At 42.7% G+C, this 13,098-nt stretch overlaps 1 protein-coding gene across 1 annotated transcript; it reads left to right on the forward strand.

The window, feature by feature from the left end:
- Nucleotides 1-13: 13 nt before the first annotated feature.
- On the forward strand, nucleotides 14-3,054 carry LOC123077541 (proline-rich receptor-like protein kinase PERK10). Its single transcript, XM_044499827.1, has 3 exons — nucleotides 14-56; nucleotides 485-1,150; nucleotides 1,285-3,054. The coding sequence occupies exons 1-3, from the start codon at nucleotides 14-16 to the stop codon at nucleotides 1,503-1,505; spliced, it is 930 nt and encodes a 309-aa protein (XP_044355762.1). The 3' UTR covers nucleotides 1,506-3,054.
- The last annotated feature ends 10,044 nt before the right edge of the window (nucleotides 3,055-13,098 follow it).

A 13,098-nucleotide genomic window follows, 5' to 3' on the forward strand; every position in this document is an offset into this window, starting at 1 on the left:
TTTTCACCCTGGAATGGCTACAAAAATTACGTTTTTCATGGAATGGGTACGAAAACGTACGTCACATGCATACTGTGCAAGTAAACTCATGTCGCATGCATACTGCAAAGGATGCATTGAGCGTGGCTAGTGTTGTAAGTTTGGGTGGCTAGTGTTGTAAGTTTGGGTCACACGTGGGTTGGTGTCGTAAGTTTACATCACAGGTGGGCTGGTGTCGTAAGTTTACCTCACAAAAAAAAATACACCACATGCATGGGTGCGTGGATGGTTCGGCTATATTTGCTTGTCGTAAGTTTACGGCAGATTAGACACCTTTGCTTGTCGTAAGTTTACGACAGCTTAGACAAACAGGTTCCCAGGCGTGCAAGTTGGCTGCAATTCTTCACCCTGAGTGACGAATAGCGCGACCCTATATATATATATATATATATATGGCTGGACTATTGTGTTACCCGTAACAGAATATACCCTCCACCCTATATAGGAGCGATACGACTGATCAGACACCGACCGGCCCGACTAGAAAAAAAACCACCCGTCCCTGCTACCCACAACGAGCCGTCGCTGCCCTGCCACCTTCCCCTGCCGCGCCACCTCCCCCCGCCGCGCTGCCGCACAACCACCTTCCCCCACCGCGCCACCGCCCCCACCTTTCCCCTCGGCCACCGCCCCCCAGCGCGCCTTTGGTCGGCCTTGCCTCTAGCACGCCGCCGCCCGACCTCCTCTCCCAATTGTGCCGCCGGCGGGCCTTCTTCCCATCGCGCCGCCGTCCAACATTCTCCCCGAGCACGCCGCCGCCCGGATTCCTCCCCACCGCGCCGCCGCCCGGACTCCTCTCCACCGCGCCGCCGCCCGACCCTCTCCACATCGCAGGCAGCGTCTTCGTTCTTCTCCGGACGCCTCCCCCCCTCCAACCTCCTGCATCTCGCGCTGCCCCCATGTCTCCCGGTTCCCACACCACAATGCCGTCTCCCGGTGGGACTCCGCCGCCGAAGCGCCCTGTCCGTTCACATCCACCACTCCAGTCCGTTCAACGCCACCACCCGAACCGGTTCACCACCTTCCTCCACCGCCCCTCCTCTTCTTGGTGTAGCCAGCGGTGCTCTGCCCCTCTTTTGCTTCCCCTGTCAATCTCAGGAACTCCTCGCAGGTGGTTGCTCATCCATCGTGTGATGGCATATACTCAACTGAATGCTCACCACTGTTCAAACTGTAGCGCTAAGAATTTGTTCTCTCTTCTATGAAATTTTATTGCATGTTCGCTTACCTCTCTTCTTTCTGCAGTATTCTTCGACGCCTTTCGGCCTCTGTCACCGCCGCTCCCTGAACTGCTATCCGCTGCACAAGCAACATACTGGGCCGTTCAACTTCCTGCCGCTGGCGCCGTGGGTCACCACAAAATCGAGGTCGCTGCCCCTTGGCTCTTGCTGCTCTCGCCGCAGATATTTTATGCCAGTAAGGTGTTTGTGTTAATGGCTGAAAAGAGAAGAATTTTTTGCCCCTGAATTATGTTTTGTGTTAGGATGGCTAGTGACATTGGAGAATAAGTGGAGTACAAATCTAATTTTCTTGGAGGTTCATTGTGTCTCTGTCGAGCAGTACATTCTCTGAATTAAGTCTGATGTAATTGGTTAATGAAAACAAAACAATTGTTCAAATGTGCATTATAGAAAACAATTCATACAAAAAAGCAGTCAAGTATTGTTGTAAATTACAAAACAATAGTCAGTTTTGTTTACAAAAAAGTTCACCACATAAAAAATGCAACAGTAGTTCAACACAATATACAGGAGGGTGTGAGTTGGATATGTTTACAAACTAAAGATATGTGTCAAAGAGTTCACTTCATCTTCAGAGCATTAGATTCCCAAAAAGTAGAATGGTTGAGCTAGTTCAGTTTTTTCAGTCCATCTTTTGTGTGCTATTCGGTTCATCTAATTCTGAATCGTAAGTACAATTCCCTTTATGTTTTGCATCTTCATATAACACAAAACAGGCACCGGAGGATAAGGTGAGAATATATACTAATAAAATGTGTGGTGGCATTGTCCACATTTTGAATTTAAACCACTAGCTTTTTTATACACAAGGGCTTGCCCTGGGAGAGCCTATATATGCATGAGCACTATTGCTACAAACTTTAATCCCCCATTTTCCGGCCTGCAGAGCATTAGAAAAAAAATTCAATTTTGGAAATTCATTCAGTTCTCTGGTTAGTAGACTAGTGGTTCATCTTGCTAAATCTTGTGGTTTAAAGTTTCTTTTTTGTTACAACAGTTCAGTGTGTATTTTAAGAAAAAAAACCAACAATGGCGGCTGCATTGAAGCCGCATGACTACTATTGCTGATAGGTTTGTGAACTAATAAACATTCTTTTTATGTTCCTGTGATGTTTCATATTTTTGTGAACTGATAGTTGATGCTCTTTGTGGACTGATAGCTGATACTTTTTGTTAACTGATAAACTGAATAAATGAGATGGATGTATTATCAGGCCGTGAAAATGATGTAAAAAATAGGTGCAATTCAGCGGATGAGTATTATGTATGTCCTTCTAATCTGAAGGTAGTGGCACCACTAAGAAAAACAAAATAATCAGTTTTTTGTAGCCACGGAATGGGCATTTGGCCCAGTAATCTTCCATTGCTAGAGGTACCGCCTCCTGAGTTAATTTATGAAACTGAAATCATCCTTTTTATGTTTTTGTGTTGTCAAATAAAACCAATTTTTTTGGACACGCAGCGCTCAAGCCGTTCACCCTTACCACCACAAGTCGTTCACCTCCGCCACACGAGGCCGTGCGACGACGCAACTATCAGAACGTTCACCTCTGCCACAGGAGGCCGATGCAACGCTAAGAATGTTTTGTTCTTTTTCAGTACATGTTTTGTGTGCTTTTTAGTACACCTACTTAACGATTCTATGTCCAATTTCCCCTGTTTAAGTGTTCTTCATATAGCACATTAGGAGTTGTGTGTTATGCTTAATAAGCATTTGAGAAACCCTTGTATGGATCGAAACTAGCATATGTTCTGTTCTATTCTTGTAAATGAAGCTCCACTTTTATTTTGTTTGAGGTTACTTGACATAAAAATTAGTATATGTTCTATTGTAAAAACATATCTGATGCATGCTAGCAGAAATCTGAAAATACACTTAGTTCAGTTCCTATATTTTATTTCACTTCAATTTAGAACTATTTGCAACTGTTCAAACTCGAGTGTTCCTATATTTTATGTCAGTTCAATTTAGAAGTATTTACAATTGTTCAGACTTGAGTTTACAACGGAAAAACATTTGGAAGTCTAGCGAGCAAAAATACTCGTTAGATTCTTTTAAAAAGTGTCATATAGTTCAACTTTTATATATAATAAATTCATAATGAAATGTGGGAACAATTCAATATGTGTGTGTGTTAAAAACATAACAGTACAGAGAAATTTGGTACGTACTCGTCGAACAAAATTGCATTAGTTCGAGAGGCAAGGAAAAGATAATTTGGTGCCAATAAAGTTCGAGGGAAAAACAACTTTAGAAGGAAACATGAGAAGCTCACAAATTAATTCTGTGACATTGACGTCCAAGTTCTACAACTGATCCGTACAAACAAAAACGGTGGTCCGTTCTACAAAGGAAAATTCGTTTAATTAAAAATATTAATCAGTACAAGTTAAAAACGGTGGTCCGTTCGAAATAAAAGAAATGACAGAAATTCAAATTGTAAAAAAATGGTAAAAGTACAAGTCATAAAATAAGAGAAGTCCAGAACATCGTTGTAAAAAAATGTTTAGTTCAAAAAAAGAATAAAAAACATTTTATTTTTGAAAAAAAATATCATTCAGCTCGATGATATAAACCATGCAAGTACAGGACCGACGATACAATAGCATTCAGTTCAACAATATAAACCATGCAAGTTTAGGGCTAGGATACAGTAAACCGTTGAAAATTTACGAGAAAAATAATACCCAAAAAACAGAGAAAAGTCTAGTTAGTGAAAACACGCTTAGTACAAACCCATGCAAGCATCAGTACAAGTACCATTTTCCGGAATTATTTAAAATTACTTTACAAAAAATAGCTCAGTACAAACATACACATATATCAGTACGACTATTCTGTTTTTCAGACGAGAAAACAGCAGGATCCGTCATGTCGTATTCAAGATTACTCTTAAACGGTTGCAAAGTAGAGAAAACGTCCAACATGACTAAGTTTCACATTTTCGATAACTGTCCAACGATATGTTATTTGCCCCATTTCGACAAACTTTTCAAAAAAACCGCGTTCAGAACCAATTTTAACCATATTTGAATTCGTATTTAAACCGTAAGGAGTTAGAAAAAAACTTTCTATACGCAAAAGTTGCGCATTTTCCATAGCTTTCAAACGCCGTATAATTTGTGTCAATTCGACAAACCATTTGCAAAAAACAATGAAAATACATTTCGCCCAGAATTTCACCGTTTTCCAAATTACTTTTAAATCATACAGAATTTGAAAAAATAGTAGATATATGGAAGATGCGGATTTTCACAAGCTTTCCAACGCCATTTCATTTGCTCAATTCCAACAAACCGTTTGAAAATCAAGTCCAAAATACGATTCACGTTTTCGGTTTTGAAAAAACGGTTTTTTCAAAACTGCTCTTAAATCATAATTTTTTTGGAAAAAAATATTATAAGATTGTAATGTAGATGTCAAGAGCTTTCCAACGATATATTACACGCCCCATTTTGACAAAAAAATTAAAAAAATTGAACAAAAAAAGACGATTTTAACCGCAAGAGAAAGCATCAATTTAACCGCTCGAATTTCATCAGTTAAACAGCTTGAATTTATTAGTTCAAGTAGGGTAACAGAATAATATTCTGTTACGCGTAACAGAATAATATTCTGTTACGCGTAACAGAATAGCCCAGATGTATATATATATATATATATATATATATATATATAGGGCTGGACTATTTTGTTACCGGTAACAAAATATTATTCTGTTACCCTCAGTCCCTATAAGGGCGCGACGCGCAGACGACACGAGAAACTCCCCGACCCATCCCCAATCGAACCCGCCTCCTACCGCCAGAGGCAGCCGTTGCGGGCGAGCGAGCGACAGCAGCAGCCGGAGCGAGGGAGCCCGCGGCGCCGTTACGGGTAGCTCCTCCGACACACGCGCTGCCGCCGGCTGGCCGTCCGCACGCCTCACCGCCGACGGGCTCGCCGGCCCCTCCCCGCGCGCCTTCCCTCCGACGGGCGCCGCTCCCTTCATGCGCACCTCCCCATCGACGGCTGTCGTGGCCCGTCCCCGCCTCCGGCGGCTGCCACGCGCCGTCTTAGCCTCCCTCCGCCGCCGCGCCCCGCGTCGTCCCAGCCGCTAGCCAAATCCAGCTGCGCTCTCGAGATTCGTCTTCTTCCTCACTGAGACACTCGACAGCCACCCTAGTTCGGTCGTAGTAAGTACCTCAGTACGAGTTAAAAATGGTGGTCCGTTCGGAATAAAAGAAATGGCCGAAATTCAAATTGTAAAAATCCAAGCAAAAAAAGAAATCCCCATGAAAATCCCGCTTAGTAAGTACGTCAGTACAAGTCATAAAATGAGAGAAGTTCAGAACATCGTTGTCAAAAAAATGTTGAGTTCAAAAAAGAAGAAGTGTACAGACTGTAGCTTAGCATTTGATAATTGTTTGCAACATGTACAACCACTCGATGATTATGTAATTGTTTTCATGCGTTACCGTATGTCCAACAGTTCAGTATGTATTTTATAATCAGTTCAACCCCCTGAACATTCCGGATTGTGAAAAATAGCTCAGTACAAACACGCACATATATCAGTGCGAGTACTTTGTTTATCAGACGGGAAAAGAACAGGATGTGTCTTGCCGTATTGAAAACTTTTTAAATAAATACAAAGTAAGTCTAGTATGTGGAAACACGCTCAGTACAAAATCATATAGACATCCATTCAAGTACTTTTTTGGAACCATTCAAAACTACTGTGAAAAATATCTCAATACAAACACACAAATATATCAGTACGATTACTCTATTTTTTTTGGAGGAAACACACCATGATGGGTGTCACCGTAATCCAAATTACTATTTAACGGCTGCAAATATGAGAAAACGTTCAGCATGACTAAGTTTCGCATTTTCGATAGCTATCCAACGGTATATTATTTGCCCCATTTCAATAAACTTTTAAAAAAATCGCATTCAAAATCAAATTTGACCGTATTCGAATTTGTTTTGAAACCGTAAGTAATTAGAAAAACATTTAAATACAAAAAAGTTGCGCATTTTCCGTAGCTTTTCAACGCCGTATTATTTGTGTCAATCCGACAAACCGTTTGCAAAAAATCGTGAAAATATGTTTCGCCTAGAATTTCACCGTTTTTCAAATTATTTTTAAATCATATTGAATTAGAAAAAACAATACATATATGAAAGATGTGGATTTTCACCAGCTTTCCAACGCCATCTTATTTGCTCAATTCCGACAAACCGTTTGAAAATTGAGTCCAAAATACGATTCACGTTTGGTTTTGAAAAAAACGATTTTTTTCAAAACTGCTCTTAAACCATAATGATTTTGCAAAAACGTTCAATATACTTGAAATATGGTTGTCAAGAGCTTTCCAATGATATATTACACGCCTCGTTCCGACAAAAAAATTATAAAAAGTTTTTGAATTAAAGAAAACGATTTGTTAAACACAACTGAAAGCGTCAGTTCAACTTCTTCGAAAACATTAGTACAACCACCTGAAACTGTCAGTTTAAAAAGGGTAACAGAATAATATATGTATATATATATATATATATATATATATATATATATATATATATATATATATATATATATATATATATATATATATATATATATATATATATATATAGGACAAATATTTCCTACTACCGGGTGTAGTTACTCCCACTTTTTTTTGATACGTTCTAGGTAGTATCTATCATATTGGAGACTATGTACACGTAGCATGTATTATATAAGAATGTTTAGGTAGTATATATACTACTTTTTGGTAGTATGTATCATATTTTGTGCATACTCTATTTTGCATATAAATATGTACGTATTTCATAAATACAATAAAACCATGAGCTCACTTGAAATTTTTTCATATAACTTACTTTGGAGTATCTTAGATGTAGTATATAAACATATTAAAAATAATAAAAGTAGAGTATATACTACCACATGGTAGTATATGAGAAATGGGTGTAGCTACATCCGGTAGTAGAATGCATTTTCCCTATATATATATACTCTACTTTATTATTTTTAGTATGTTCACATACTATATCTAAGATACTCCAAAGTGAGTTCGATGAAAAAATTGCAAGTGAGCCCATAGTTTTATTGTTTTTGTGAAATACATACATATTTGTATGTGAAATGGAGTATGCACAAAATATGATACATACTACCAAAAAAGTAGTATATATACTACCTATACATTCTTATATACTACACACTACGCGTACATACTCTCCGATATGATAGATACTACCTAAAACGCATGAAACAAAAATGGGAGTAACTACACCCGGTATTAGGAAAAAATCGTTATATATATATATATATGGAAAATCCATCCTACCACCCGGTGATAGTTACCCCACATGTCTCATATACTAGCATATCGTACTATATATACTATTTTATTATTTTAAATATTTTCATATACTATATTTAAGATATTTTAAAATAAATTACATGAAAAAACTACACATGAGCCCATAGTTTTTGTTATATTTGTGAAATACGTACATATTTGTATGTAAAAAAGAGCATACTCAAAAAATAATACATACTATCTAAAAATTTGTATATATACTACCTAATCATTATTATATACTACATACTACACGTACATATTCTCGGTTTCGACAGATACTACATACAACATACAAAACGCAAGAATATTAACCGATCTATTCTGCTAATATTAATAGAATAGTTATTATGATAACACTTCAGCACTGCATGCTTAATAGAATCGCACTGTAATATTTTGACGACAAGCACTGCAATACAAACTAGTGAACTTCGCGTTAAAAAAAATTGCATGCAGTATTTTTCTGGTACTGTTTTTGTTCTAGTTTTTTAACCGTTTATCGAAACAAGGCGTATAATATACCGTTGGAAAGCTATGGATTAGGCGCAACTTCGCCATGTTGAACACTTTTCGAAATTCCTTGCGGTTTAAGAGCAGTTTCAAAAACGGCGCGACGGACGACGAGTGGCAGCGAGCGTGTTTTCGCGATTTTTCTAAACCATTCATCGGAATAAAGCAAATGATACGCCGCTGGAAATATATGATCGAGGCGCATATTTTTCATATCTATTATTTTCTGTAATTCATTACGGTTTAAGAGCATTTTTAAATTTGCTAAATCGCGGAATTCTGTTTTTTGAATTTTTAGCAATTTTCATACTGTTTTCGCTCCAGTTTTTGAACCATTTACCGAAACAAGGCGTGTGATATGCCGTTGGAAAGCTACGAACGAGGTACAACTTTCATATGTTGGAATGGTTTTGAGAATCCGTATGGTTTTTAGTTAATTTTGAAAATCGTACGGCTGACGATGAGAGGCAGCGGGCATTTTTTTGTGAAATTGTCACAAACCGCTGGTTGAAATGATTCAAATTACACGCCGATGGAAAGATATCAACGAGGCGCGACTTTTTCATGTAACACACTCTCTCTAATTCCTTACGGTTTAAGAGCAGTTTTGAAATTACCGAAATGCGGGTACTCTGTTTTTCGCGACACCTAAATCGACATGGGTACTTCATCCGACTGAAAATCGCACTGCATCATACGCAAAACCACACTTCATCGGACAAACAACTGCACTGCATGATTTCTTTTTTGTGGGACGTAAATTTTCTTAAACGAGGTGGAGTGCATTTCATGTCGAGTGTTGGTGAACCACAATACTATGAAAAGTGAACCTCGAGACTAACATAAACGAGCCGTACTACAGAAAACCCCACTTATTTAGACTAAAAGCCGCACTTCATTGGACAGACAAGTGCACTGCATGATTTCTTTTTTGTAGGACGTAATTTTTCTTTTTTTGTGGGACGTAAATTTTCTCAAACGAGATGGAGTGCACTTCATGTAAGTGTTGGTGAACTGCAATACTATGAAAAGTGAGACGTAATTTTTCTTTTTTGTGGGATGTAAATTTTCTCAAACGAGATGGAGTGCACTTCATGTAAGTGTTGGTGAAACGCAATACTATGAAAAGTGAACCTCGAGACTACCATAAACGGGTTGCGACACTACCGAAAGTGAACCTCGTGGATTGAGCGAAAGAACTACATGTAATGAGAAGCGAGCTTCTTCCATTGTTTCAAGGTACCAAGTGAACCACAAAGGAATTTTATAGCTAACTGCATGAGAGAACGAAGTGAGATTCAAAACATACATATCCACTCATTATTTTTACACAGCCACACAAACATCCAGTACACAGCAGAATCGACGACACAATACCCAACTAAATTACACTAGCCAAAAACTTGCTTATACAAAATGACCATACATTCTTATTACTCTTTTTCTCTCTGCGTATCTCATAAACAAAATGGACTACATATGAACATTGATGTTCTCTTCTCTTTTCTTACTGAGTGCACCTCAAATGATTTCCAGAAGAAAAAAAAACGTGAGAGGCAAAACAACACACGTCAGCGATGGTGGATTGCTCACTGCAAAACAACACACGTCAGCGACGGTGGATTGCAGTATGGCCACTGGCAAACCGCAGGGGCATGCATGATTAGCTGGCGAACCCCAAGTGCACGCTAGGGGAGCTGCATGTTCTGTTGTGCCTGAGTTGCACATTTTGCTTGCGGAAGCGCATGGGCTACGCACGCGGGATTTGCCAACGATGGCCGCCTGTGACGCCTCCGATTCAATCGTACACTAATCATATACGCAAACGTGTACGATCAAGATCAGGGACTCGCGGGAAGATATCACAACACAACTCTAAAATAAAATAAGTCATACAAGCATCATAATACAAGCCAGGGGCCTCGAGGGCTCGAATACAAGTGCTCGATCATAGACGAGTCAGCGGAAGCAACAATATCTGAGTACAGACATAAGTTAAACAAGTTTGCCTTAAGAAGGCTAGCACAAACTGGGATACAGATCGAAAGAGGCGCAGGCTGATGGAGTCATGTACCTAGGGTAGGGTCACAGACCTGATCTAAGTACCCTGCCCAAGGACACCCTTAGAAGAGGTCACCTTCCAGTCGACCAACGAGGGACTCACTCGACTGACTTGAAGGACTCGACCACGAAGACTCACTCGACTACCAGGAGTTCAAAAGGCACTCTGCACTGCAACGGCCTGTATTTAAGTAGACTTTATGGTAGTTAAGACACTTTATGTGGGACGTTACCAGTAACGCCCCAGACTTAATGTCCCTTAAACCCTTCATTACGTGGGCTGGCTGGGGTCCTGGCGCACTCTATATAAGCCACCCCCCTCCACAGGCAGAAGGGTTCGGCACCCTGTAACTCATATACACACAATCCACTCGACCGCCTCCGGGCTCCGAGACGTAGGGCTTTTACTTCCTCCGAGAAGGGCCTGAACTTGTACATCTCTTGTGTTTACAACTTCTCCATAGCTAGAACCTTGCCTCTCCATACCTACCCCCCACTCTACTGTCAGACTTAGAACCACGATAGTTGGCGCCCACCGTGGGGCCGGTGTTTTTAGCAATTTTGTGGAGAAGTTGCGATTCTTCCGAGTACTTTCATTATGGTGGCTGCTGGAGTTTTGGTAGAGGGTCGAGAGATCCGTCTCGGCGCTCTCACCTTCATCGCCGACGACTCCGCCTGGCTCCAGGAGGCTCCACTCGACGTTGATGCGCTCCCCGTCCGCGGTGCGACGCATTTTCGCGCATGTGTCCGCGGTGTTCTGCTGCGGCAACCGTCGACCCCGTATCGGTCGACATCCCCATCGACCACCCTCCCGGTCTCCCGCCAGCGCAAGCGCTCGGGCCGTTCGAGGATTCAGCGGTGGGTGAGGCACGCGGTAGCTCACCAAACGGCCACCACCCAAGTTGCGGCAATCGAGCTCGACGGATCTCTCTATGGCCTGTTCGATCTGTCGACTGGCTCCGTAGAGACCGCATCCGACTGCGATAGCAGTGATCCAGCGGCGGAAATCATGATGGTCGACGGGCCCCGCAGTCCCCCTGGCTTCGCCCGTGATGGTGGAGCAGGCGACGGAGGCGACCCCGCACGAGACCACGAAGAGTACCAGCCCGAGCCACTCGACTCTCTGCAAAGAGAAGAACTTCGCCGCAGGAACGTGGATGTCCTGCGTACTCCCATCGCAGGAGAAACCCCCGAGGCTCGCGCCTTGGAGGAGGCACGTTTGGCTAATTTGGCCGAACGCACTCGACTGGAGAATCTTCACCGAGCACTCGACGAGCGCGCGCGGCAAGGAGTTCCCGACACCAGTCGACGTCAACTCTTCCCGCCGACTCAGGTATATCGAACCCCAATCCAGAATTTGGCAGCTGCGACCCGTATAGCAGAGTCCATCCAGCCCTCTCAGTCGGAAGCTGGCAGAGGCTTGATGCAGATCAGGGATCTGCTCCGGGCAGCAGGAGATCAGAATTCGGCCGTGTCGCAGTCGCGCAACAGAATTCACAGTCGATCCGTCGCTGCGAATACGGTTCAGTCGGCTCACAGTCCCAGATCGCCTCCGCGGCGTGAAGGGCGCGAGAATCGGCGAGACCAATATGGTGACCGACTCGACCGAGATGATAGGCGTCGAGTGCCCAATTCCCCTCCGAGGGGTGGGTCTTACGCTCCTCGGCAGCAAGATGACAGACGTCAGCTCAGTACGGGGCGAAGAGTTCCAGTCGACCCCAGAGAACCAGGCTTCGACGCGCGATCCATTATCGTGCAAGGTTTGGTCGACCGGAACAGAGCCCATCGAGGCGGACTCGACAGAGATGCGCCCACAAGCAGTCGAGTGCATGTTTCTGGTCCTGAATGTTTCAGCAGAGCTATCAGAGCCGCAGTTATCCCTCCCAATTTCAGGCTGGCAACAGGAGTCAGCAAGTTCACTGGTGAGCCTAAGCCTGAAACTTGGCTTGAGGACTACCTTGTGGCGGTTCAGATTGGTGGTGGGAACGACGAGGTGGCCATGAAGCATTTGCCCCTCATGCTGGAAGGTTCTGCCAGGGCATGGTTGACTCAATTACCTCCTAGCAGCATTTACACTTGGGAAGATCTGTCCCGAGTGTTCATCAGAACGTTTGAAGGAACTTGCAAGCGACCGGCTGGACTGACGGAGTTGCAAGTCTGCGTGCAGAAGACCAATGAGACTCTCAGAGAGTATATTCAGAGATGGATCACTTTGCACCATACTGTGGAGAATGTGTCTGATCATCAGGCAGTCTGCGCCTTTAAAGATGGCGTCAAGAACAGAGAATTGAGTTTGAAGTTTGGTCGAACCGGTGACATGACCTTGAGTCGGATGATGGAGATTGCTACCAAGTACGCCAACGGCGAAGAAGAAGACCGACTCCGAAGCGGCAAGCACAAGCCGAGTCAGTCGGAAAAGGGAAACACCAGTCGGAAACAGAAGCGGAAGGCTGAACCGGCAGCTCCTGGAGAGGCTCTGGCCGTGACTCAGGGAAAGTTTAAAGGGAAACCAAAAGGATCCTGGAACCCTAAGAAGGTAAAGGATAAAGAAGGGAACGACGTGATGGATATGCCGTGTCACATCCACACGAAGAAAGACGAAGAGGGGAATATCATCTACCCGAAGCACACCACTCGCCAATGTCGACTCCTGATCCAGCAGTTTCAGGGAAAACAGTCTAATAACAAGGAGAAGGAGTCGGACAAGGCCGAAGACAAGGAGGACAGTGAGGAAGGATATCCGCATATCAACTCTACTCTGATGATCTTTGCAGATGTGGAGAGCAAGAGTCGATTGAAAGTTATTAACCGTGAGGTGAACATGGTTGCCCCAGCAAAAGCAAATTATCTGAAATGGTCCCAAACACCCATCACCTTCGACCAA

This window comes from Triticum aestivum, chromosome 1B (genome assembly GCF_018294505.1).
Source record: "Triticum aestivum cultivar Chinese Spring chromosome 1B, IWGSC CS RefSeq v2.1, whole genome shotgun sequence".
NCBI lineage: Eukaryota > Viridiplantae > Streptophyta > Magnoliopsida > Poales > Poaceae > Triticum > Triticum aestivum.

Excerpts from the sequence above, each read along its gene's own strand:
- LOC123077541 (XM_044499827.1), top strand. The coding sequence starts at position 14 with ATGGCTACAAAAATTACGTTTTTCATGGAATGGGTACGAAAAC. Across the intron at positions 57-484 it reads CATGGAATGGGTACGAAAAC|GAGCGATACGACTGATCAGA; the intron begins GTACGTCACATG and ends CACCCTATATAG. Across the intron at positions 1,151-1,284 it reads ATCTCAGGAACTCCTCGCAG|TATTCTTCGACGCCTTTCGG; the intron begins GTGGTTGCTCAT and ends TTCTTTCTGCAG.